This window comes from Actinia tenebrosa, unplaced genomic scaffold (assembly GCF_029948245.1).
Source record: "Actinia tenebrosa isolate PJP-AT-01 unplaced genomic scaffold, QUT_ActTen_1.0 PGA_scaffold0__85_contigs__length_37466705, whole genome shotgun sequence".
In the NCBI taxonomy this organism is placed as follows: Eukaryota; Metazoa; Cnidaria; class Anthozoa; order Actiniaria; family Actiniidae; genus Actinia; species Actinia tenebrosa.
Window position 1 is genome coordinate 5,656,634 of NW_028292569.1, and position 27,355 is coordinate 5,683,988.

At 37.3% G+C, this 27,355-nt stretch overlaps 4 protein-coding genes across 7 annotated transcripts; 2 read left to right on the top strand and 2 right to left on the bottom strand.

Moving 5' to 3' along the window:
- The first annotated feature begins 316 nt into the window (after nt 1-316).
- LOC116291687 (protein BTG2) lies at nt 317-1,313 on the top strand. Its single transcript, XM_031698893.2, has one exon. It carries the CDS (start codon nt 381-383, stop codon nt 951-953), a length of 573 nt encoding a protein of 190 aa, XP_031554753.1. The 5' UTR covers nt 317-380; the 3' UTR covers nt 954-1,313.
- Nucleotides 1,314-2,091: 778 nt separating this feature from the next.
- LOC116286363 (uncharacterized) lies at nt 2,092-24,922 on the bottom strand. Of its 3 annotated transcripts, XM_089027243.1 has the most exons (30): nt 24,843-24,922; nt 24,352-24,488; nt 22,300-22,369; nt 22,044-22,150; nt 21,674-21,718; nt 21,005-21,091; nt 20,378-20,437; nt 19,535-19,601; nt 19,038-19,109; nt 18,821-18,909; nt 18,668-18,728; nt 18,314-18,409; nt 17,945-18,016; nt 17,631-17,725; nt 17,230-17,335; nt 16,930-17,009; nt 16,437-16,505; nt 15,651-15,711; nt 15,533-15,549; nt 15,105-15,162; nt 14,885-14,977; nt 6,557-6,617; nt 5,995-6,069; nt 5,849-5,887; nt 5,403-5,460; nt 4,994-5,023; nt 4,825-4,863; nt 4,608-4,671; nt 4,111-4,182; nt 2,092-3,190 (listed from the first exon to the last, which is right to left on the bottom strand). In XM_089027243.1, the coding sequence occupies exons 3-30, from the start codon at nt 22,354-22,356 to the stop codon at nt 3,116-3,118; spliced, it is 1,905 nt and encodes a 634-aa protein (XP_088883369.1). In that variant the 5' UTR covers nt 22,357-22,369; nt 24,352-24,488; nt 24,843-24,922; the 3' UTR covers nt 2,092-3,115. The 3 variants fall into 3 exon arrangements, with proteins under 3 accessions (XP_088883369.1, XP_088883359.1, XP_088883377.1); XM_089027233.1 differs by lacking the exons at nt 24,352-24,488; nt 24,843-24,922 and having other exon boundaries at nt 22,300-22,564; XM_089027251.1 differs by lacking the exons at nt 20,378-20,437; nt 24,352-24,488; nt 24,843-24,922 and having other exon boundaries at nt 22,300-22,560.
- LOC148913329 (uncharacterized) lies at nt 7,595-14,876 on the bottom strand. Of its 2 annotated transcripts, none has more exons than XR_016119250.1 (2): nt 7,758-14,876; nt 7,595-7,673 (listed from the first exon to the last, which is right to left on the bottom strand). XR_016119250.1 is itself a non-coding variant. In XM_089027224.1 (2 exons), exon 2 carries the CDS (start codon nt 14,474-14,476, stop codon nt 8,000-8,002), a length of 6,477 nt encoding a protein of 2,158 aa, XP_088883350.1. In that variant the 5' UTR covers nt 14,477-14,663; nt 14,748-14,876; the 3' UTR covers nt 7,595-7,999. The 2 variants fall into 2 exon arrangements, 1 of the variants encoding a protein (XP_088883350.1); XM_089027224.1 differs by having other exon boundaries at nt 7,595-14,663; nt 14,748-14,876.
- On the top strand, nt 22,885-25,457 carry LOC116286364 (ubiquitin-fold modifier-conjugating enzyme 1). Its single transcript, XM_031692848.1, has 6 exons — nt 22,885-23,018; nt 23,133-23,200; nt 23,322-23,385; nt 23,492-23,568; nt 24,011-24,101; nt 24,917-25,457. Exons 1-6 carry the CDS (start codon nt 22,896-22,898, stop codon nt 25,001-25,003), a joined length of 510 nt encoding a protein of 169 aa, XP_031548708.1. The 5' UTR covers nt 22,885-22,895; the 3' UTR covers nt 25,004-25,457.
- The last annotated feature ends 1,898 nt before the right edge of the window (nt 25,458-27,355 follow it).

Here is a 27,355-nt window from a genome sequence, read left to right on the forward strand (position 1 = left end):
ACGACTTTTATCTTAATTTTCACATTTGTATGTTTTGGTTAGAAATTTTTTTTCGTCGTCAGTACATTTTTCGTGACAGTCCAGGATTAGCTTCATTGCGATTCGTTTTCGGTTTCCCCCACCAATATCTAAACAAAGGTGATTACGTATATAATGCCAGTCGCACGTGCTGTAGTGCACTTTTCTTGCGTCACTGACGCGCAATTTCGACAACGCCTTTGTTACCAAGGTTACTTTTATTCTATGTAGATTCTAATTGGTTGCTGGTGATGTTATGGCTATTTTAATCTTATTTTTCATTACTCGTTTACACGCGAAATTTCAAAGCGTCAGTAGGATTGATAAAGGAATCACGAGTGATCGAAACTTTACTCTAGTTAATGCAATCACAAGAATATAGAAACTGTGAAGAAATCATGAAGGACGAAGTCAGATCAGCAGTAAATTTCCTAAAAGAAAATTTAGCAACTAAATCGACACTGTCGTTCGAACAGATCGAACTTTTTAGAGACAATCTAGAGTATTTGATGATCGAACGATTTCAGAACCATTGGCATCCTGAAAAACCACTGAAAGGAAACGCTTTTCGTTGCCTAAATGTTGACTCGACGGCTATTGATCCGCTACTCGTCAAAGCCAGTACTGCGAGTGGAATATCACCTGTAACGTTTCAAGAAATTTTCTCTGAAGGTCTTGCTTTATGGATAGATCCAATGGATGTTTGTTGTCGAATTGGAAAACGTCCAGTTATAAGTACGATCTACGGGAATGGTTGGATGAAAACTTCCAAAGGAAAGGATCAACTTAACTACGTTAATATAAAGTCAAGTCCATACCAATGTTCCTTCAACAGAAAGCCTGCCAATCCTTACAATTACCAAAGAGAACTTATACCAAACTATCAAGAGTGGAATAATCATCAATATGCTTACCTAACTGCTCAAGTTTACTAGAACTTTACGTTTTCTATGCTCGAATGCTCGACCAATTTTGAATTAAGAATTTTTTGAAGATTAATTGTAACATATTAGGCTTTTTAGAACGACTTTTTGTATAAATGTATTTAAGTTAAACGCTGGAAATTTGTATATGGAAGTTTTAAAGAGATTTTAAGATATTTATAAAAGGAAAGTTTATATATTAATTTCTTTGAGAAAGAAGACAAGGGAAATTTGAGAATATTATAAAAATTTGTACAGCTTTTAGGAAAATTTATTAATTTACATACTTGTAAAAAGGAACAACAAATGTCCTATACAAATGTGAATAATTTCTATTTTGAACAAATGAATAAAGCCTAATGTCATTACTAATGAGTTTTGGATATTAATTCGCTGCTGTGAAAGTGAAACACTCTTCATGTAAACAGGATTTAGAGGTCTGTGATGATCAAGGAAATCTTTTGACCCTGTTGAACCCTTTGTCCGGTGTTTTGGGAGATGTCAGTCGCTCACTATTTACTATTCCAGTTGTGGATTTTACGATGTGTTGGTTGGCAATAACAGCATTTCCTCAGCTTTTCTTGTTAGATCAACCAACATGGCAGCTGTTTCACTGTTATCTATATCTCGAGGCATTTTGAGTCATTTTGGTTACCATGGTTGCACCCCAAATAATGCTGGATATAGGAGCTGAATGAAGAGGGGGTACTTGGCTATACCTCAGTTTGTTACAGTTTGGGTTGCGTCATGTTTGCACCCCAAGAATACTGTAACATGGATATAGGAGTTGAATGAAGAAGGGGTACTTGGCTATATTTCTTATAGTTTGACATGTACCTTGGCATAAAGGGGTAAAGGCTATTTGAGTTGTATAATGATTGCACCTCAATAATACTGGAACTCATGGATATAAGAGCTGAAGGAAGAGGGGGTTCTTTGCTATACCTCTCAGCTTGATATGTACCTTGGCATAAAAGAAAGGCTATTTGGGTTAAATCCTTAAGTAGGCTAGCACATAGTCTTGGCTTAGTTTATTAACTGGTAACAAACACCTTATTTTGCCTGATGGAGGCACATTTTCGATTAATAAGGTTCCCTTCATATGGAAATTAGTTATATTTTTGAGCAAGAATGAGATAACTATTTCATATGAAATTATATTGCAGCAAACCCTTGGTTGGCAAGTACATTTTCAGGTACTTTATTGCAAGGCTTACTCATTTTATTGGTCTCAATAATTTCATCATTTATATGTACAAATATATTATTCATAAATTTTAAAACTAATTCATAATTTGTATAGACACTAACTACAGAAATGTTATCGTCTGGGTGAGTGTATAGTCTTGAGAAAGACTGTCGTTGGTGGTGACTGAGGTTTTGACAACCTGAGCGGAAGTCATCATCAGATTCCAGTGAGAAAATGAGACAGTTGATGGCATTTATATAAACAGTAATTAGTCATAGGAAATTAATTTACATAACAATACCGACTAATTACTATTTGAGGTATAAATACCATCAACACTGTCTCATTATTTTTCTCACTAGACTCTCAAGATGACTTCCGCTCAGGTTTTCGAAACATCAGTCACCAACAACAGTCTTTCTCAAGACTACACTCACTCAGACGATCACATTTCACACCAAATTTCAACACCTGGGTTCAAACCATTTACTCTTAGAAATATTATTATTAATGGGGTCCTGCATGTACTGCAAACCTATTGTATTCTTTGTTAGCTTTGTTCTATTGTATAAGTTGAGGTCTTTTGTTGAATTCTATTGAATTACATAAACTATGTAATAGTAATAATGATAATTGTTACTATAAAAGTTATTTAGAGAGGGTGAGGGTTTCCAACTTCGCCCTTAGCTAATAAACTTCCTCTATGTTTAATATCTCTGAGTGAGACTATACAGCCATTATTTTTACGTGGTAATCCAAGCCACGGCAAAGGCCTAACCATTTATTTACTAACTTTGTATGGTACACAAAGAAAGATTCTAATGTGTTAACTACTTGTCCAGAACTAATGGCCTTAAGCGATAGTAATTTAAGAGCAATATTAATAAAAGGGTACTGCCTGTTTGTTTGGAAAAATTATGAAGATTTTTGGGGAAGCAAAGCTGATTAGTCTGAAGACAAAACTTATTTGTAGCTGGATATGACATCAGCTTGATGGAATGAATGGCACAACTTCCAAAACCACAAATCCTTCAGCTTGGAAAGCTCTTTTCAGGTCTTCCTGTAATTCAAAAATGGGTGCAATGCCCAATGAATGACAAAGTGATGAATAAATAACGGTATTTAATTTTTATCCTCTAATGGAACATGTCTTTATTTCTCTTGCAATTGGTTGCCTGTGAGAGTTTACATGTACATTAATTTTTCTGAAAATTTTCCAGGAGTTTCTGTATTAGATATTTGAGTAAATTATTACCAAATTTGGAAACTTTAATATCTATTTTTTTAATCTATTAAGCTTGACTGTCGTACATCACAGCGAGGAGCAATCACAACAGAGCCGTGCTCTAGACTAAGTGAAACCCAAAGATCATTTCAAATTTAGAAGTTGATTTTTGAGGAGGGAGGAAAACCAAAGAACCTACGATCTAGGACAAAAGGGTAGAGAATAATGAAAGAACTTCGACCATCCCCCCAGAAGCAATGTTGGTCTAGCAAAGGAGTCATTCGCCTTTGTTACCGAGCAACATTGCTTGGGGGGGAGGGGGGATTTACATTATTCTTCATGACTAGAGCCAAAAAATGTTGATTTTTTATTATTAGTGATTTTTTCTACAGGTTTTGTCCAAGATTGTAGAAAAAAAACAAAGGAGAGAACCAACTCGGGTCTTAATTGTGAGAGACAGCACATTCATATACCAGCGCATGCCACACATGCCTCCCTGAATGTAGTCCTACTCTCTGGAAGTTTCTATAATTGTATATAAGGTGGACCTATTAGATGACATATCCTCTCCTCCCCCTTCAAAAAAAATCATGCATGTTAATGACTACAAATTGCATACAGAAACAAAGAACAGGAAAAAAACATTGTATATAATATCAGGGGGAAATGTGGTTAGGCTTCCAGCGGTATTTTCAGCTGCTTCTCCTACACCCCCTCCAAACCTTCAATCAACTTCCTCCTTATTTAATACTAACCAGATGACTTTGGTCGTGACAATATCCTATTATGGCTCCTCCACTTCCAGGAAATTTAGCTGATGATCCAAACTGATAGAAATTAGAGAAGAAGGGAAAACATCTTAATGCATGTGTAATTGAAATTAATGGCATCTGAGATAAATAATGAAACTTGCAAATGCATAATGGTTCTAGCTAATTTTTAAACCCTGAAACAGCCTCTGGGCTGAATTATCTCAGGACCTGGCTAACTCACAGATCGAACCTATGGTTTGAACTAAGTCAGGGCATGACTATCTCACAGATCAAATTTAAGGTTAGGTTTGTGGAGGGAGTAAAAATGGATTCAATAACAAAGCATGCAATGGAAAACAAGGAAGGGCTAGACCAAACTAACTTTACTGTCACCTGAGACCCACCCTGGAGAGCTGAAAGACATGTACTACTGCTGCATTACCCTTGATTCCCAAAATCTCTTTATATTTCTTGGTATTATCTGTATATTGAGTAAATACCTGGCGTGCAAGTTCTATCATTCTGAGGTTTGTTTGCCCAAGTGCTTCATCCCCATAAATGGATCTATGACGTTTAACAAATAGTAGGAAAAATAAACAAACAAATAATAAAACAGGAATTAATGGAGGAGGCCCCCCCTCTCCACAGGCATTCTAGGTATTAAATTCTCAAAGAGTGCAGCTATCATAAAATCATTTTATTTTCTATTTTACTAACCTTCTAAGATCAAAGTTCTGATTCATCAAGTCTGAAAACCTTAATGAAAAAATATAAATAAATAGTAAATTAAAGTGAATAAATTGCTATTTACAATAAATGGAAATAAGGAAATGCCCAACTATTGTTAATTTTCTGATCAATGTGTAATACCGCTTTAATACTATACCTCTCATAGTCTCTTTCAAGCAGAGCATTTCTTGATTACATGAAAGAAAGGTGTAAAATAATAGTCGACTAAATCATTATCAAAATAATTATGATACTGTTATCATTTTCAAGGACCTTTGGAAGGGATCATTCATTATTTATTGAAGAGGGGCCTGTGAGGGTGAAAAAAATGGGAACCCTTGAAATTTTAGTGACCCTGCAGGGGAGGGGGTGGGGGGAAGTCTTGAAAAAATTGATGAGTTACTCATAGGGGACCTTCAAGACAGGTGGAAATAAATGGGCAAACTTAGGGGGGTTGGAAAACCAATGCATTTTTCTATTTTAATAGTCTCGCACACCATCCTCCCCCTTCTCCTTTGATAAATAACAAATGCTCCCTAAGACTGAATTTTACATGTGGTACTCACTTCGCAAGGTCTGTGAGGTCAGCAAATTTCTGCATAGCTTCTACGATCACAGTGTCTCCTGAATAGTTTGAGGCAGGAAGTCAACAAACAAACAAAAGATGGAATGTGGCTAAATAAATTTTATGATGTAGGAAGGGAATAATGGATGGATGGGATGGACGGGATGGATGGGACAAATGGATGTAATAGACAAGATGAATGGCATTAGTAACATGGGATGGGTGGATGGATGGATGGAGGTAGGGAGGGATGGATGGGTGGATGGATGGAAGGATGGAAGGATGGATGGATGGAGGGAGGGAGGGAGGGAGGGAGGGAGGGAGGGAGGGATGGACGGATGGATAGAGGAATGGAGGGGCGGATGGATGAATCCCATGTATAGTGAGAGTAGTTAATGTTTTAATACTCATCCATACTGCTCATTCGTATGCATTACCATTACTCACCTTGATTCCATCTCATTCTCACATTACTGTGGATTTTCCCTTAAATATGAAATCAAATTTGTACATATTACGGGACTTCATTCTCCAATCAACACAAAATATTATTTCAACTGAGCCTTTCAAAACATTACGAATAAGTAAATTACCAGAATCACTTGGATCAGTGTGGTAAGCAAGCCAAAGAAAAGGAGCACAACTGCTATCAAGTTGTATATAGTCACCTGCAAAAAGAAAAAATAGATTTTAATTTTATGTTTTTGTTAAAGTACTGATAACTATAATGATGGCATTAAAAATGATGATGATAATGCTGCTGCTGTTAATGATGATGCAATAATAATGATGATGCATGCTGATGAGCATCATCCTGTATATAATGATGATGCATAATGTTGATGATCCTGTATAATACTGATGCATGATGATATTCATGATGATGTTGATGATGATGATAATGCTACTGCTGATAATGCAATAATGATGATGATGCATGCTGATGATAGATCATGATAATGTTGATAATGATGAATGATGATGATGTTGAATCGATTATGATCGTGTTAATGATGATAATAATTTGATCTAGAAGGGCCTAAATGAAAATTACTCTGTGCAATCCTAGTTACCCTAACAAATTGTATAGCTTTTTTCTAATGATGATGATGACAATGATGCATGATGCTGATGAAAATGATGATGATGACCTACCATGGCCCTGCCCATCCATCAGAGACTTACTGAAGTCCATGTAAACAAGACCTTCATATACCTGACATAAAACATTTATTCACAATCAAATAAGAGAAAATCCAAAAGGTTAAAACATTGAATTTATTGCTTACATATAACTTGCCGGTCCACATCTGTGAATCGGTACCTCTTAAAGAGTTACAGAATTAAAAGGACCATGTAAGGCATTATCGTAGAATAATCATAGATAATTGGTACGTAACTGTTAAGGTGGCTGCCTACTTTTGAACGTTTGAATTGAGCCCACGATGAGCGCGCGCTCAAAAACCGCTGAAAAATCTACAAGATTTTATTGAAGAACCATACACGTTTTGAGCTTTAACAGGGCAAAACCCTCAAATTTTGCACGGGACTCTATATTTTTTGATAGCTCATTCGAAAAAACTCCTAAAAATCTAGGTTATATCAACATTTTAGGAAAAGTTTAAATCAGGAACACGTGAAAAAATAGATTTTTGTAGGGATTTTTGTTCGACTTTATGAGATTTTTTAAGAGCACCGAAACTACAAAATATGACAAATCAATGTGTCTCTGTCTTTTTGCCAAAAATATCCATGTATTATTGTAGAATGATTGACTAGCCTTCATTCATGCAATCATATAGTCTGCAAATAACTATTATCTTATTCATCTTAATTTTTTTCTAATCACTTCCGGTGGCGCAATTTTTACTCCAAAAGCTCGTGTGTAGGCTTCCATTAAATGCTGATTTTCTCGAAAACGAGCTCGGGACACCCTATTTTTCTTTCCAGATTTGGAATCAGAATTAAATTTCAATTCGGAAAATCAAAGTTTTAAAGAAAGCTTAAATCAATTTCCAAAAGTAGGCAGTCACCTTAAACAGCTTTTAGGGATAAATATATTAATTGCCACAACCATCTTGAAAAGACAGGATAACTCCTGGGTCATATATTCAGTAGTGAGAATTCCCAACAAGCATCTCCACGACCTTTCTATATGTAGTCTCCAACTACATAAATAGTCGAGCCTTCGTACACATTGACTCCAACATACGTATTTATTAGCTCCAGCTTGACAATTGTTCGACAATTACACGGAAGATTGTACGATTCGCTACAACAAACAACTTATAATTAATAAGCTTTACAAAAAGGGGCAAATTAAAAAGGAAAAAGAAAAAAAAAGAAAACTACTTACAAGTTAATGATGCACGCTCGACTGATTCTTGATGTTAAATATTTATGGCGCCTGCGGGGCCTCTAGTCTGCGGAAATTCTTAATCTTACACGCTCCCCCGCCAAAGACTATTCTGGGTCTTTTCTGCCCATCTAAACACAATCATTTACTAAATTACTTAACACTTTTTAACGTCTCTTGTAACTTAATTATAAACAGTTCAAGTCTTGAATGCTTTCATTCCTTCGTGTTCACTTTTGTGGCTACTCTTTCTTCTGCGGACTGCTTCTTGCTTGGTCCTCGGCTTCAGTCTTGGTCTTCAATAATTCTTCTTCTAGCATACAAAGCTTTCGCACGTCTCGGCGGTACTCTCCATCGGCCGTCCTCACGATCACTTGTCTTACAACTCCGTCGTTATCCGGCATTGTCTGTTGAATCAATGCCTTTGGCCATTGACCTCTTGGGGTATTCTTGTCTGCTAAGAGGACTAAGTCGCCAACCTTGAAATTAGCTTTTTCTCGTAGCCATTTCTGTCGCTCTTGCAGCATCGGCAGGTATTCTTTTGTCCATCGCTGCCAGAACTCGTTTGCTAACAGGTGGGCGTGCTTCCATCTTGCTTTATATTTGTCGACATCCTTTATCTCGTCTGGGGGTAGGGATGTGTTCTTGCGGAGTAGCAATATGTGGTTTGGTGTGAGTGCCTCCAAATCTCGGGGATCACTTGAGACGTTCGTTATGGGTCTGTCATTCATGATCTTCTCTACTTCTGTTAAGAATGTGTGAAGCGTTTCATCATTTACAAGACGCTCTCCTAACATGGAGTGTAGAATTCTTCTGACTGATCGGATAAGACGTTCCCAAACGCCACCTTGGTGACTCGCTGCGGGAGGATTGAACTTCCACTGTACATCTCTTTGATTCAGCTCGTTCTGTATCCGATCTTGGTTCCACGTCTTCGTTGCTTTGATGACGTCTAACTCTGCTCCCTTGAAATTAGTGCCGTTATCACTGTATATGATTCTTGGGGGTCCACGTCTACTAACGAAACGTATCACTGCGTTGATAAAACTATCAGTAGATAAGTCTTGTGCCACCTCGATGTGGACTGCTCTGTACCTTAGGCACGTGAATATGCAACCGTATCGCTTGTTCAAGGCAGGATCTCTCTTGGATCTTGTATTTGGTCCAATTTTGACGTACAGCGGTCCAAAGTAGTCCAAGCCGACTGCGGCAAACGGATAGACTAGTTCTTGTCCGTCCGAAGACGATCTCACTTCAGGTAGTGGAGCTGTAATCTGTTCTCCTATCCTAGCATTCTGACGCCTGCATTCGTGGCACTTGCGTAAGACTCTTCTAACCGACGACACTCCACTTATTATCCAAAAACGTTGTCGTATCTCGGCTAATACTTGATTGGTTCCAACGTGACCATTGCGATAGTGATAATGACGTATTATCAGCTCTGTTACTGGATGTTTTCCAGGCAAGATGATGGGATGCTTCGCATCATAGGACAGATGTGAACGATCTAATCTCCCTCCTACCCGAATCACTCCGTCTTCTAAAATTGGCTTCAGGTGGATGAATCGTTCTTTAACTTCCTTGCTCAAGATTCCTACTTCACTGTCTTGAGTATTTAAGAACGACTCCTTCTGGATGAATCTCGCGATTCTTCTCTCCGCTGTTTCAACTTCCGAAACTGACAAGGTCTCCTGACTGGGTCGCAAGCTCTTGGCGCTGTCGCGCTCAGCTTTACGCGGCCAAGCTTCAATCAACTTACGAACAGCTCTGATGAGCCATGCAACTGCTCTTCTTAGCCTGTTCCAGGTCGAGTACTTGCGAAACAGTGAGTCCCAAAAGTCCTTCTGCAGCGTCGTTGCTCCGACTGTCACTTTCTCCTTCTTAACTCCTTCATCCGTTTCTGACAATGTTGCCGATATCTCTGGTGGCTGTGGAGGCCATTCTTCTTCTTCCGTCCACAAAAACTCTGGTCCTTGTCTCCATATCTGCAGCTTTCTTGATTCTGTTGCCTTGATCCCTCTTGAAGCATAATCAGCTGGATTAAGCTCGGATTTTACGTGTTTCCACTGTTCTGGAACCGATTCTTGTCGAATAATGGCAACACGATTTGCGACGAAGGTGGTAAATCTTCTCACTTCGTTGAAGATGTATCTAAGAACGATAATAGAATCTGTCCAATAACTGACGTTGTCGATCCTGAGTCTTCTTTGCAACGCTCTGACAATCAACTTATTCATCTGAACAAGCAGGGTTGCGGCTGTAAGTTCCAGCTTGGGTACGGTCCTTGTGCTCTTCAAAGGTCTAACACGAGACTTTCCCATCACAAAGCTACAATGAATCTGACCTCTTTCGTTTATCAGTCTCAGGTAGGAAACCGTTCCGTAACCATGTTCTTGTGAAGCGTCAGCAAAATGGTGGAGCTCCGCCCTCACTACAGTACCAAAGTTCTTTGGTTTGAAGCAACGTGGAATACTTAGATCTTTCAAACTTGCAAGTCCTTTTTTCCATTCTATCCAACTGGCAAGTATATCTGGTGGGAGATTCTCGTCCCAGTCATATCTCCTATGGCAAAGTTCTTGATTTATTTCTCTACCAGGTAGGAGAAGAGGGCTTGCAAACCCGAGGGGATCATAAACAGTTGCAACTGATGACAGGACGCCCTTTCGATTCTCCGGATGTGCCTTGCTACTCGTAACTAAGTTAAAGGTATCTTGTTCTACGTCCCAGTGGATTCCCAGGGCTCTATCTACAGGTAGACTTTCTGACGCTAAATCTAAGTCCTTGATCGCTGGTGCGCGTTCCTCTACTGGAAATTCTGACAAAACTTGGCGATGACTGGACATCCACTTTGTTAACTTGAATCCTCCTCTAGCTAGCAAGGTCTGTAACTGCTTGCTCACTCGTATAGCTCGATCAACATCAGCAAACGATTTCAACAAGTCGTCAACGTAAAAATCTTTATACACAGCATCGATGCTCTCTGGCATGAAGTCGTGCTCGTTGTCCTTTGCGGTTCTTCTCAGTGCATATCCAGCGATGCTCGGCGATGATGTTGCACCAAATATATGTACGAGCATTTGGTGAACTTTGGGTTCTTTAGTTAAATCTCCGTTTGGCCACCAAAGGTAACACAATGCGCCGCGGTCCTCTGGCACTACGTGGACTTGATGAAACATTCTCTTAATATCTGCTGCCACAGCAACTTCGTTCACTCTGAATCTTAGGATTACTTCAATCAACGGACTTGTATTCTCTGGTCCTTGAAGTAACTGTTCATTCAACGAAGTCCCTCCACTCTTGGCGGCGCAATCGAACACTACTCGCGGTTCCTCTGGTTTCCTCGGATGCCAAACTGCATGGTGAGGCAAGTACCATACTGGTTTCAGGTTATGGAGTTCCTCTTCCAGCACTTCCCTCGAAGAACCTTCACTTTTGTACTTTTCCATGACTTGATTGTACTTCTCTTTAAATTTTTCATCTTTCTGCATCCTTTTCTTCAACCATTCTAATCTCCTTTCCGCGGTCGCTCGGCTATCTGGAAGAATCGGGCGATCTTGACGAAATGGAAGTCTTAATTGATAATGTCCGTCAATTAACTTTACTGATTTGTCCATAATATCTTTCGCTCTGTGGTCTTCGATGGACATACCTTCATCTGCGTCATTATAAGAGTTCCCGAACTCGTCGTTATACATGCGTTCTATTTGAAGGTTTAGCTTCTCGTGTTCGGTGCTAGTAAGACTCACATTCACTTGACTTTCCGTAGATTCTACTATAGGTCCATAGACAGTCCAACCGAAGGGGGTTTTCACCGCAAAAGGCTCTCCCTTACCACCTTCTCTTCTATCCAGTTCTTTCTCTATAATATCTGGACGGTCGCTACCGATGAGGATGGTTACCCTTCTTCTGTCGATTTCTCTTAGGGTAAGATCTTTAAGGTGCGGCCATTTCTTTATTTCTTCATTGGTCGCCACATGCTTCGGCAGAACAGGAAGATGTCTCGTGGTCAGTACGTTCTCTAAACGGAAGTGTGCGTCTCCAGCCAAAGATTCTACTTTTAAGTCTATTTCATATCCGCATTTCCTTTCCTGCGAATTGACGGTAGACATCGTAAATCTTGCTTGCCTCTTGGTTTTGATCTCTAATTCGTCTATTAAGCTCTCCATACAGAGGGTTGCGTCCGAACCACTGTCAAAGAATGCGTATGTGATGATCTGCTTGTCACTCTGAGGGGTGCTGACCTTGACAGGTACAACCTTGAAGCATACTTTCGGTCTGCAAACTTCTAGTGCGCTGACTGTGACGGGATCACTTGGCTCTACTGCTATAGCATTTGGGCAGACGGTCGAAGGCGTTGACTGACTAGTTGTCTTTACTGAGTTTGTTCTTTCCTGACTCCCTGATGTCGCCTCTCTTACTTGTACATTTCTTTCGACGCTCTTCCGAGTTGAATTGCTGTTGTCTTTCACGCGATCTCCTTCGCTGTCTTCGATGTGAATCAAGTAGTGATGCTCCTTACCGCATCCTGAGATTCTACACTTGAATCCCTTTGTACACGACTCGGCGCAGTGTCCTTCTTCAAGGCAGGCTCTGCAAAGACCGTGTTGCTTCACCGTCTTAAGACGATCTTTTAGAGAAGAACTTTTGAATTTCCAGCATCTCCAAACTCCGTGAGGTCCTGAACATTGTGGGCATTTGTGAGCGATCGCAGATGGGCATTGGCTCTGATCTCTTTGAACGGCTGCTAAGGTCGTGACTTTATATCTTTGGTCAGATCTTTCTTTCTTTGGATCTCTTCTTTCCTTTTCTGTCGTCGAGGAAGTCACCCTTAGTTCCTGTCCGTATCTGTTGTTAATTCTGTCCGCTGTATTCTTAACGAACTGGACGAAGTCTGCATACTCAGCTCTGCCCTTTATCTTGATAAGATCTCCAGCTTTGTCGGCCCATTTCCTCTTTAAGCCTTCGTCTGGCAGTTTTCTCATCAGCATGACTATGGTCTCTTCGTTGTCCAAGCGACTTGAATAACTGAAACCCATGTTAGTAAGCACTCTCCTTGCGTCTTCCAGCTTCCTCGCGAACTCCATCAGGCTGCTAGCGTCAGCTCTTCTGATCAGAATCTCTTTCAGTCTCCTGACGTGAGATTCAGCTACCATGTGCGGCTGTCCAAAGTTCTGATGTAGAGTTCGCCACGCTTCAACGTATCTTTCGCATGCCGGGAGGTTCACGCAGCTTCTAATTGCTTCCTTCGCCTTTCCTACGCATTGTGCTAGTAAACGGGTAAGTCTCTGCGACTCGTCCGACACTTGACTTTCGATGTTATCCTTGAAATTCGTAACGAACTCTGCGTACTCCAGGGGGTCTCCACTAAACTTCATTAATTCCACTTTCGGTAGGGACGGACCTTGTTTGATTGCTTGCGCTATCGTCGTCCAAGCGTCTACCATGGAACTTTCTCTGGGTAGTGATGGAGGGGTATACGAGGGACGAAACTCTGTCGGCGTTGGATTTTGAACAGCTGGAACATACGGCGACGCCGATGCTCTCAGCGCCATCCCTTGGCTCACTTGCGGCGAGCTAGTGAGTTTCTCTGTAAGGGTAACGGGTGTCGACGCCATTTTCGGGCTCGTATAACAACAATTAGTATAAACACTGGGAATGGTGTGGTGACACGATGGAAGTAGATCAGGAACCTGCATGTGCGTACCTTTCATCGCGAATTCACTAGTCACTACAGGTACGAAAGTTTTCTTGGAATACTGGTCATCTCTTTTCAATGGGGATTGAGGCCGTGGGCGGCTGAACTGGGGCGTAATCTCAATGTGGTTCTCGCTTTCCCAACGGGAATGTTCAACGTTTTCTTCCGTAACGTATTGTTCTAGCATCAATTCTAGAGCAGCCTGCTTCGCCTGGGTTTCCGCGTCTATCAGCTCGATTTTTCTGCTAAGTTCTGCCTTTTGCTTCTCTATCTGCTCCATTTGGCGATCTAAATCTTGTTTCTGCTTCAGCGCATTTACTCTAAGTCTCGCTTCTTCCATAAATTTCGTTTTCTCTTTTATACTAGACGAACTAGAAGCACGACTGAATCCAGATTCGGATGGGGACTTTGGTCTTTGCTTGTTGGCTCTCCACTCATTCAACAAGTTTTCTATCTGCCACTTCATGTCTCTCTGGTTTTCATAACTATCCATTAACAGTGTTCTCCTCTCTTCGTCATCTTCAATCTCCATACATATCTCGTGGGCATCGACAAACTTCCTGAACGCTTCATTGTACTTTTGGACACTATCTTCTAGTGTTACCACGTCGACTTCAGGGCTCTTCATCAATTCTTGTACTCTGTTCCAATTCTTCCTCAGCTCTCCAAGATATCCTGATCTACTACGTCTATACCGAATCGCTCGTTCGGCTCTGACTTCTTCTTCGCCAAATTTCTTTGGTTCTCTAACTCTCGAAGATCTTCTAACATCGGGCTCTCGTTGTTCAGCACCAAAACCAACTAAATCTTGCGTTAATGATGGCCATGTCACCTTTTTTCCACCATTCTCTACGCTTGGTTTTGCTGACATTGCTCCCTTAATTTCTTGGAATTTCTGGTTGGGCTCCCTGTGTCGCACGTGCGATTCTTCATGTACTTGCTCGTGGACTGATTTTACTCTCTCAAATCTCTCTCTTAAATCTTCACCAAATTCATCCAAATTTCTTCCATCCTGGTCGTACATCTTCTAGTTTAGATAATTTCGGCGATTTCGATAACCAAAGTCAATGATAAATGACATTAACTTCGAATGAATGTAGTCTCCAACTACATAAATAGTCGAGCCTTCGTACACATTGACTCCAACATACGTATTTATTAGCTCCAGCTTGACAATTGTTCGACAATTACACGGAAGATTGTACGATTCGCTACAACAAACAACTTATAATTAATAAGCTTTACAAAAAGGGGCAAATTAAAAAGGAAAAAGAAAAAAAAAGAAAACTACTTACAAGTTAATGATGCACGCTCGACTGATTCTTGATGTTAAATATTTATGGCGCCTGCGGGGCCTCTAGTCTGCGGAAATTCTTAATCTTACACTATATATGGGAGTACTCCCCTGATACCATAATAATTTAAAGTTTACCTGTATCACACGATCTTGTAGTCCTGCCTGAATGAACAATTCATCCATTTCTACATCTAAAACAAACTTGGGCTGTAATGGTTTTGGAATATCCTGCATAAACAAAAGTTATTGCATAATATAATGTCTAACTACCTTCACAGCTAAATTCACAAATTATAATTTGGTAAGGTTTTCCCTCAACTAAAATTGCTGTCAATGTCAAATTGATTCAAGATACCTTGTCAGTAAGATTGTAAAAATGCATCAAACATCTCAAAGTGGCTGTCACTATTGCACTGGAAAGAAAAGGAAACAAATTCATTTAATTAGTGATTATATTTATTGTCGTTTTAAAAGGCTGGTAAAGAATTATATTATTATTCAGGCTTTATTGTTTATTGTGCACTTGAAGTACAATTATTATTTGATGTTCTATAGTGACAGTGGAAATGGTAATATTTTGTATTAATTGTCAATTTATTAGAATATGGAAAGAATATAATATATGATAAATTTCAGGTATATTGGAAATCATGCACCCATACAAAAAATCCTGTTAGGTATATAGCAAATTAAAGCCAAGTAGGATTAATTAAACATTTAGTTATTATCATTTTCTTCTTATAAATATTTAGTCATTATTTTCTTTTTCTAATATATCATTACCTGCTGCCTGCAAGTCCCTGCAATAAAATAATAATCATAAATAAATTACTTATTGCTGCCAATGCTATCCCTGATCATAAATACCTTAATATCAATGTTTGACACATGCAATAATTACCACTTGTCTGGGTATGTTGGTGTCATACTTCAGGGAAAAGTTCTTTTTTGCCAATGCTATACTGTAAAAAAATAAAGACTTTATGAACTGATCTAGCTGACAGGGACTTTAGAGAGGGGCTGGGGCTAAAATGGTCATCTTTGGCGATTATCCGGGAGATTTGAGACTCTAATCTGGAGAGTCCTGGTTTATCCGGGAGAGTTGACAGCCCTGCTGATGTCTGGTATATTTTTCAATCTAAGCCCTTCTTTTTATTTAGGGTGCTCTGTGGTTCTTGTACTAGCAACCATACTTAGAGTGATTCGATTACTACCGTTATCGTTGAAGTATGACCCGCAAAGTTTGATGTCTTATCCACTGACAAACATTTCGACGACCATCACTTAAACAACTGAATTTTTTTTTAAATCTTCAGGGAGATTTTAGGCCAAATTAAAAAATTGTAATCTTCTAATACTTTCTCTAAAATCTTTAATTCCGTCTAAAATATCCCTCAAGATGTTGTTATTTTATTTCAGTTCCTTGATTGACAGTCATTGAAATGCTAATCAGCAAACAAGACATCAAACTTTGAGGGTCACACTTCATCGAAAATGGTCAACCAAAATCTAATAGTGAATGTCCAAGGAAAAAAGTATATCAGTGATTAATTTAAAAATTGATGAGTTGAAACTAGTAACCATGAAATTACTTTAATGTTTTGATAGGCAAAATATCTTAATATTCAGATTCAGTAAATGTTAATTTGCTCAGAGGATAAGAGAAGGCGAGGTCTAGTTATCCTACCCTTTCTCGTAGCAATACTGGTAGAACTTTTTGCAGGTGGCTTGAAGTAAACGTAGTCCTCCAAGATAACTGTTCACAGCATGAAAGAAAACAACCCATCAATAAATTCATCAAGATGTAAATCACTTACGAGAAACAATACAGACTTTAATAATATTTTTTTGGCAAGTGGCTGCCAAAATAAAAGAGTAACATATATTTCACATTATAACCTGGTCATTTTAGCCAGCAAGTCACCAGTCATGATGACAGGCCAAATTAGTTTTAGCTCACTCATACTTCATTTTCTGGCTCAACGTCACTGGTCAAAATGACCGTCAAGGCTAAGATTTAACTGGACAAGTTCCAATTCTGGGCAGACATTGTCTGATGTCTTGAAACTCTTTCAAGCCTTGGTATCTTTCTATTACACCTGGCATCACTTGTTCCTGCAGACCAAGGCCTTGGACTCCCATAAAGATATATAAATGAAAATAAATGTCAGTATACACACCCCTCTTTTCGGCTTATTCCATGAAGATCCCCCAAGCTTCCAAATTCTGTTGGATCATTCAGAGGGTGTGGCACCAACACCTGAAAATTGAACACATAAAAAATTAGTATTAACAACTGCTAATAATGATGCCAGCCAGCTTTACTTGAAAATTCACTATTCTGTATTGCGACTGTGGATCTAGGAAACTTCAAAATGTGGGGCTAATAATGCCTTTGATAAAGTACAAGTAGTATCACAAAAGTGGGGACTGGGGCTGCTCTAATGATTGCCCTCCCTTTTATCTTGAACATAACTCACCAACTGCTGACTTTCCTGGATAGTAACTTCAGCCCAAAAGTTGGCTATTGACATTGATATGGTCTTGCCATTGAAACCATCTGATGGGTTCCCCATTAAACCAATCCTGCAATAAGATTAAATCATTAAAATACAAACACTACTAGACGTATATAATAAAGCTCTTAGTAAACCACCTAGCTATCAAGACCAATTTTTGGGATTATGGATATCCTACCTTCTAGAAGCAGGGAGGGCAGAGCTGAGGGGGAGGGGGAAGGGGGACTTGATTCCAGCCTCCACACCCCAGCCCCCATTAAAATCTGCTCTGTCATCCCTGAGCATATAGTCTGACACATAAATGGCATTGTCATTGATATTCAGTCTATAATTTGTCCATTAGACAGTATATACCTACATACCTTGCATAGGCTCTGGCAACATAAGGTTCCAATGGACATCCTTTTTGAGAGATGCTAGAGAAATATGCAACCCACTTCTCATATTCAGATAAACCCTAAACAAAGTAGAATTAATAAAATCAAAGGCAAAGTACAGATCTGACTTAATTGACTTGAAATTTTGTACTGTCATGGAAATTTTAAAAATCCTTCCTTAGTTCAACATGTATTCATGGCTATCACTCCCAGTGGGCCCTATCCCCCACATCTCTCTCATTTAAATTATAGTGGAATTCAGGAGGTGATATTAATCATACAGTCATCATACATCATACCACTTGACCAATAAGCTGAAAGCCAGTTGGAAGTTTCATACCATACACTGGTGTCTGGTTGACAAGCCATTCCTTGGTTCAATAAAAATAATACTGTCAAGGGTTTGATCTATCAGCTCAATGTAGATATACTGTTATCAATTAAGTTGGACCAAATCTACTTGGACATAAAAGTTTGCCCATTTCAGACCACATGTTATTCTCTTTAGAATAAGATTCTTTGTTTGAGTTGTATCCATATTGATTCATGTGTCTTCTCGTGTGCAACTGTTAAACAAAGAAATAATACTATAGGGAATGACACGTGGCCTGAAATGGGAGAACAGTGGATTAAGTCTATTGGTTTATTGTATGCCTAATTGATCATACCAGGTAATTTCCAAATCCTCGTTGATCAATGTCAGCTCTTTTCTTCAAATAAATCTCCAGAGTACTGAGGGTTTCTTTTTGAAAGCAATAGAACACCTATATCAAGCAATAAAAAATTGCAGCACTGTACATGTATTACAAACATTTATACACACATTAAGTATATTATTATATAGTGACATGCACATGCATAAAATTCTTGCTAACTCCCCCCTCCCCTTCCCTACAAGACAGGAAAAATAAAATTTTCAAAGGACGAAGAAAGTATGAATAAACAGTTATACCTTCCTGTCTTGCAATGAATATTTTTTGAAATTATACAAGAGCATTTACTGCCCGTTTTACTGTACTTACTACACTTGCTAGCCTTGATGTTGTTTGATCAGGTTTGGGCTTCTCCAGGAATCTTTCAATCCTTTCAATTCAATCCCATATAACATTAGTTTTTGTAAACTTTCCAACAATTAATTATAGTTAATTAATTATCGATAATATATTAATAGATACCTGTTTGTCAAAGGGCAGACCTCCACAATACCCCTCGTTTCTGTCTGCTCCATCCCATGCATTTCATAGTAAATGGCCAACTCACCCTTCTGTGCATAGAAGTAAAAAAGATACTAACTGAAATTTGAATCCTATCTATATCTAGCAGGCAGTTATATATTAAACTATTTATGTAATCTAAATAAGTGAGGCTGAAGATTGCTAAAGGATTCATTACTTTGAGTTTGAAGTATTTGATCACTTGTGCCATGTCAAAGTTACCATCTTGGAAAAGCATGTCTCCTGCCACCTGGGGAAGGAATAAAAATAAATTGTTAACTGTACTTCCATTGTCACAACCAGCCACTCAGCACCCCACCAATAACACAAACCACAACCATCATCACCACCACCCAGCACCTCAAGGGCGGATCCAGGGGGGGCAAAGGGGGGCTGAAGCCCCCCTTCAGCAGAAAAAAAAAACAAACAAAACTGAAGAATTAGATGCTTTTTCATTGTTTTCCGTTGTGTTGATGGACCTAAAGCTCAATAACCTCCCTAAACTCAATTAGACCCCCCTAAAATTTTGGCTGCATCCGCCTTTGCACAAGAACCTACCAATAACCATGACAACCCCCCACGAACCATCCAACATCTTACCATATATAAATTTAGACCAAGCTCTTGTCTGCTTTAAGAATATCTTGGGCTAACCTTTTACTCCTACTTACTTACCACCACAACATCATCTTGAATATTCTTGGTTCTCACAACCAGCTCAAAGTCAGCTACTGCACCAAGTCTACCAAACATTATATACTTGTTAAACCACAGATCAAGATAAGATGAACTCAAAGACAAGGCATTATGTCGTATAAATTACGGACTGTATATTAATTGATAACTAAAAGGTATGGCATCATACTTTACTCCAAGGAATATAACTTTAACAATCACTTAAGAAGTAACTCTAGGTAAAATTATATTAACTGGGCCTTTATTGCACAGGCTACGTTTAAATTTTCAAAAATGTTTAAATAATTAAATTGAGTTTAAAAAATGATGTTCAAAATTTAATGAATGTGAAAGTTTTTAAATATGTTAATTCGTTTATATGATACTATATAAATTTAATATTGGTTAATTCTATTTAGTATTTATTTCTTAATTCAAAAAATGCTGGTGTTTTTATATTCATTTATATTCCTTTAGCTTCAGGAAAGCAGTGTACTGATTTATCAAGTTTATATACAGCTATTTCGAAAATAAAATGGTGAATGTTTTGTTGCAAGTTGCAAGTTGCATGCCAAGCCCAAAGTTTACCAAATTTTGTCTGCACTTTTTTCTGGCATATTTTCTTCTATGCTGAACTTATCTATATAAGCTTCACCATCCTTTTTAAAAATAGCTATATTTTAAATTTTTATATATTTTATATCTGACTTTACTTATCTTTGTTGACAGTTTAGAAATGATGAGCTTAAAGTAAATTTGGAAAATTCCAATTTTAAGGAGATTTAATCCAGTTTAAAATACATCTTGTGACTCTTATAATGTTTAAGATTTTAATAAGTTTACCCTTGAGCTGATTGAATGATCCTAGAATTCTTTATTCTGTGCTTTTTATTTTCAAGTAGTCTAGTGCAAACAAAACTACACATTAACCAAGAGATTATTATATTTTTATTATTATATAATTATATTCATTTTTATAGAAGTGGGAAATATAAAACACATCATTTTTAATGGATGGAATTGACCACTGGCTGAATGAGTTGTATTTAACATATGACCACCATACCCTCAAGAGGACCAGCCTATGATGTTTGGCTGGGCAAACAGACACTTTCCATTGACCAGCCATTATTTTAGCTCTTAAATCCTAAGTCAGTCAAGATTTCAGTCTTCTTCAGAGGTAGAATTTTTAATTTTGTTGAATCATTTTATTAAATGTCTTAGACTCCTTTTTCATTCATGCATTTAATATTCATATTCATATAATATTCATATTAATTTAATATGGTTGCAAAAAATGGGCTGCATTGGGAATATCCTGCAAAAGTCTATACCCCTATGGTATACTCCTACCTTTTCCATAAAATGTGTAAATGTTTCATTTAACCTTATAATGATTCTTGATGATTTTAGATTGAATCCAAGCAGTCTCAAGTACCAGTATATATATAGCCTTGATTTACTATGTACCTTGTTTCAAAGGTGGTAGTTCCATCATTTACAATATTTTCTACTGGAAAATCGTGTGCTGTGGCCCATCTCTCATAGTATTTATACCTATATGGATACAACACCAGTTCATATAATTATTATACTGTAAACAAAAACGAAAAAAACTAGGCTGATGGACCTAATGGGCATAAATATGTTTTTCCATTTCAGTAGACTGTTTGCCATTCCCTTGAGTATTGTTACTTTGTATACCAGTTATGCTTGAAAAGATACATTTATAGATACATTTATAAAAAGATACATTTCTCCTTTTTCTTTCTTTATATACTTCTATTGACCAAAAAATATGTTAATGTAATCTTATAATTTGCCAACTGTTTTGTTTAGTCTGTGGCTATTACAGCTGGCTCGTACCAATTTTCTGTATTCTTGTAGTTTAGTATATGTAATTTTGCAATTTAGGTACTAAATGAAGATTGATCAATTGATTGGTTTATGACATGGATAACATGGCTCAAATGAAAAATCATATTCTTGATGAAATGATCGACACCTGGTCTATGATAGGAAAACATTATGATGTATACTCCACCGTAATGCTATTAGTCAACCATAGAGTCAATTTCAAACTAAAATATAGTTGAATAAATGTAATAACATATAATAATAATAATATATTTCACTTACTTGTCAGCATTGGTTACAAGGAACACATCAGTGAATAACTGCCTCCTGTATCCATGAAAAATATAGCATTAAATTTAAACTTTTTCTAGATTCGCATACTGTATGCCAAACATAGTATATTAACCCAAGTCTTTATCAAGCAATCATATTTTAGCTCAATAATGAGTGGGAAGGGCTTGAAGGGGGTATATTCTTCTCTTTTGAATTCCTTTATGGGGTTATAGTGGTGTATTGCAAATTGTGCATTCTGATTGGCTAAGCTACTGCATAGTGGTATATATATTTTATCATAATCTAATTTAGAGTAAAGAATTGACCTGACCATTCCATCTCTTTCAAAAATAATAGATTATAAAATATAATTCCTTACATTTTGATTGCCTCCCACCAAAAGTCCAGAATAGACTTGCCTCCAACACCAGGAAGGAGTGCTTTGGGAACTCCTTGCAAACCAATGTATTTCCCTGATAAATCATCCTAGAAAAAAGAACATTTAACACGTCAATAAATGGAATTCACGGCTTTGTAGTCCAATTATTAGCTTAATGTTGTTAAGTAATTCGAAATTTTTGACTCCAAATATTACTATCATGATCAGCCTAACGTAGTAAAAAGTTTTTGCTTACTTTGATTTGTTTTTCAAGAAGAGTACCGTGTCCCGCCACTAGAATAACACAAATCATCCTTCAGAGGATTCTGTTCGTCGCAATTCAAAAGAGCATTTCAAGGTCTTCATTAATAATGCAGTAGAAAAGAGCGTATTTACAAAACTTTTGATTCATAAATCAAAGAGGTAAACTTCGATCACCGGGCACTTTAGGAGTCTGGGTACAAGGAAACAATGCCAGGGGAGGGGAGGGTGGAGTTGATTTGCACCAACGGGTCTTCTTAAATTTCCACAGAAAAGAAAATAACTGCTAACTATGAATCAAAACTATCATTCTTCTTCTTATTATTTCTGAAGGAAAAATTTGGGGTGGGGGCCTATAAATTAGGCTGGCTGTTAGAAAACCATGTCACTTATTATACCATATGTTCTGGCTTCGTATCTCTTGCCATACATAATAAGACCTTAGCATAGATAAATCGAGCATATAGTTCGTTATTCTGTTTTATTAAAATGGAATTGTAGTTGTCATTTTCTAAAATCTTTTAAAGTTATTTCGTGCTTTTGCGGTATAGCTGTGGTGAGCATGCGCATGCGCACAAGAAAAGAAACAAGATGGTGGACGAAGCGACAAAGAAGACTTTGGCAGCTATTCCTTTGCTAAAAACCAAGGCAGGACCACGAGATGGCAACGATTGGGTCAACAGATTAAAGGAGGAGTATACATCTCTCATTAAAGTAAGTCCATTTGGATTTATTTCCACTATTTCCTAGCAAAAATTCGATGACTTTCTCGGTATTTTTCAAATATCTAACTATGACTCATGATTTCTTTTTCGATCATTTGATCAGTATGTGAGTAATAACAAAGAAGCTGACAACGACTGGTTTCGTTTAGAGTCCAACAAAGAGGGCACAAGGTGAGACACTGATATCCTTGACTTTAAATTTTTTAAGTTAACATTTCTCGAGCGAAGAAAAGAGCGCCGTCAGATCCAGGTGGCTCACTGATAAAGACAAAATGTTTTTTCCCATTTCCAGATGGTTTGGTAAATGTTGGTACATACACAATCTTTTAAAATATGAATTTGATGTTGAGTTTGACGTAAGTATGGATGTTTTTACAATTCTAATTAATTTTATTTAAATTTGTTTTTTTATTTGAAATCTTTGTGATTAATAGTTTGCTTCCCATTTCTTCAATTTATCAGATTCCTATCACATATCCAGCCACAGCTCCTGAAATAGCTTTACCAGAGTTGGATGGGAAGACTGCAAAAATGTATAGGTAATGAAGGAAGTCTTCAGCCATTTATCCATCTATTTTATAATATTTTTTTGGATCCAGCACCATACATTTGTTCTAACAATGCATTCACTGAGCCCTTCCATCCATCCATCTTATATTTAATTAAACAGCCAATACATCCATCCATTGTCCTACTTGTCCATCAATTATTGTATTAATTAATTTATTTATCCATTTATTTATCCCATTCATCCCATTCTTTTATCCCATCCATTCATCCTGTCCATCCCTTTCCTTCCAACAATTTATCAGTGCTCAAGCCCTTCATGTATGCAGTTTCTCAAATACAAGAGTATTCAACTCCTTAACATTTTATTAGTTTCGTAAGACTAACAGGTTCATTCCTAACCAGAAGAAAGCATTCCTAATAGCTCTCATTATTATAATTTATACATTATTAAGTGTTACATATTTTCTTCAGGGGAGGTAAAATATGCATGACAGATCACTTTAAGCCCCTGTGGGGAAGGAATGTTCCTAGATTTGGAATTGCACATGCCATGGCATTAGGGGTAAGTTTAGCTTCTTATTATGCAAGTACCGATTCATTTTTTGAAATGGCTAAATATTATTCTTGTCTTTGAAACCTGTTCCCAAATATTTTTAGATATTAGTTTTTCCGTTTTAACACAGGGCATCCATCTGACTTCTTACCTCAGATCATTGCCAAATTAAATCAACCGGGTTTATTTAATGTAAATGATACCAACAACCTCAATGTTTTGGGCAGTTATGCTTAGGATGTCTTATGAGACTTCTTACCATTCCATTCACTTTCCATTTATTACTTGACCTTGACCATAAAATGAACTGTAATGGCTCTTGACAAACTTTACAAATGTAACACCATTGTGTAAAGGTGGTCTTACACTATGTTCCATGCAACTTGCCTCACAATTCTGTTGTACAACAAGATGCATAAGATTGAGAAATTGCCTGTCGTAGCATATCCAAAACCCATCTTACAATCTTGATGCAGCATTACTTTAAATTTAGAAAACTTGGTATCTCTATAACCACCACCACAGCAGTGGCTCAGCTCAACAGGGTGGAATGTTGGTCAATGCTAGGGTTTATTGCATCCTCAGTGGTTCTTTTTACATCCCCAAATTGGAGATGGGAATGCCATATTTTAACATGTCAACCAAGCCACGAGGGATTCACAGTCCCCAATGTATAGAACCAAGCTAAAGTTTTTACACATTCCAAATTTTATCCCTCAAACCATTGGGGTAAAAGTCATAAGTACTAACCACTGCGCCACAGAGCCCCCTTGCCTAGGGTGACAGCAACTTAATGTAATTCATTTTTCATTTTGTTTGTTCAGCTTGGTCCCTGGTTGGCTGTGGAAATACCTGATCTGATAGAGAAAGGACTAATAACACACAAAGATAAATCCACTGCAAGCAATTAAAAATGTTGAATCATAAAAAAATGCAATGTAATAAATGTAATAGGGTAAGAATAAATTACAAATAAATCTCATAATACTTACGTTCTGGGTTAAATCTTGGTGATGACTTAGTAGTGAGACGTAGATGTCAACGCTAAGATCCAAGAGAAAACGATATTCGTGGAGACGACCACATGACTCAAAATCCCTTGAATCATTAAAAATGATGAAACAGCTGCCATTTTGGTTGATCTAACAAGAGAAGCTAATGAGGAAGAATGAGAAATGCTTTGTTATTCTCAACCAACATTGCGGCTATGACATAACATGCACGTTGATCATTGCTCCATCTGATTTGAAATAGCATCGTAGAAATGATGTCACTGCAAATCTTAGGTGTCATGAAGCCTTCATTAATTATTAACCAGAGAAAAATAAAAACCTGTCCACCATTGCAATAAAAACATAAAACTCATTAGGTATTGTGTTACTGTTATCAACCTCTTTTTACCGCATAATTTTTTTATTTGTTGGGCTGGAAATCTGTGATCTCAAGAGGGAAAGTGACACCTCAGTTTTGCAAGTTTTCTTAATACTGATTGGCTAACATTTTCTCCTCAAATCAGCTGCTGGTTTTCATAGCTGGCAACTTTGTTGAACTTTACAAAAAGATTTATCCTAATATAGTCTCTTTTGTTATATCATCCAACATGGCCACCGTGTATTCTGTAATTTTATTCTCTTGGGGATGATTGAGAACCTGTAATAATTATTACTACTGTCAATTATTATTATAATTATTACTGCAATTATTGCTACACGCAGTGAACAAAAAAGACATCTTTTGAAGCTGTGATATAAATTATTTATCCATTCAAAACGTGCAAATGTTTCATAGCCCGAAATATTTCGAGCTTGAAAACGATTTTTTTTTTACATATCTGGGATTTCTTTGCTGATAGAAAAAACAAAACAAAATCAACCATAAACATATTTTTCAAAAATATCTTTTTTGAAGATGGTTTTCCCCCAATCGGCGCCCTAAACATATTCATTATCATGACGCAAATGGAAAATTGAAGCCACACCTTTCTCTTGTACTTATATGTTTTATCTCATATTTTACTAGTAGCTATGTCTACCATCCTGTCATGTTGAACAAAAAATAACTTGCAAAGGAAATGATTTATCAAAATCTCGACTGAAATCATTGACTTCAATCGAGAACTAGGTTATGGAAAGAATAGTTTGGGCAAATATAATATCTTCCAAGAACTACTAAGACGGTAGATAAATAATGATGGAAGATAAGATCCACGTTTTTAAAGCTTTCATAAGCTGTGGTTACGAGAAATTTGTGTTGAAGTACAAGTTTGAAACTTAAGGGATCCGTCAACTGATTCACTAAATAAATTGGTTATCTTTTTACTGGCTTCCTTTATGTTATAGTATCAAATTTGCAATCTTTCGAATTCGGTCACTGCCTTTGTTGAATCTAGAAAAGTCCTTATTTTTCTCCAAAGCATTGAAACTAAATAACGCAATATTTTTCTAATTTATTACTAATCATATAGGATCTCGAGATTTGGTATTAGAAAAATGAAGAATGAAAAAACGTTGACGTATTAAAAGACTTTTCGGAAACTCAGGTGGAATTGCTAGAATGTCACTTCAGGAAGACGAAGACAGCATTGAATAGGCTTTCGCTTGCCTTGGCAGTATTTGTTTATGTCGGAAAAAGATATCAAAGATTCCATAAGTTTTCTTTTATACTTGAACCAATATCTGTGATTGTTTGTCTGATTTATCATTTTCTTTATACGACTGATTTGTTTGCAGTTCCTGCCTTTTTACACTGTTTCCAATATATCATTTTAATAGTCAAGTCCACAGTCAAGATATCAAACGTAAAACACACGTTTTTTTCACCTTTTCTAATCTCGATTTACGCATGGATATTCTTACTATTTCTTGATTTCAATGATAGTGTGGAATCTTAACGATTCTTCCTTTATAGTCACTATTCGGTTTTACACTGTGTGTGTTATCCAAAGCTATACGAAAAAAAAGATCGCTTACTCTGGAATCGGCTTCAATATCTATAACGATTCGTTCTTACGAAGACTCTATTGAATCCCAGGTTTCGATAACAAGAAAGCAATTCCAAAATAATTAAAATGATCATACAAAATCTATTGTCTAGATTGTTTGATTTTTAAAGGCGTTTACGATTACAGGTTACGATTAAAACTGATTATATTGAATCATACAATACAATCAAAAAGCTTCATAGGATTGTTTCAGAATTGTCGCCTATTTTTGCTGGACTATTGATTTTTTAGCAAGTTATATCTCGGCTGGCATAATCAAGAA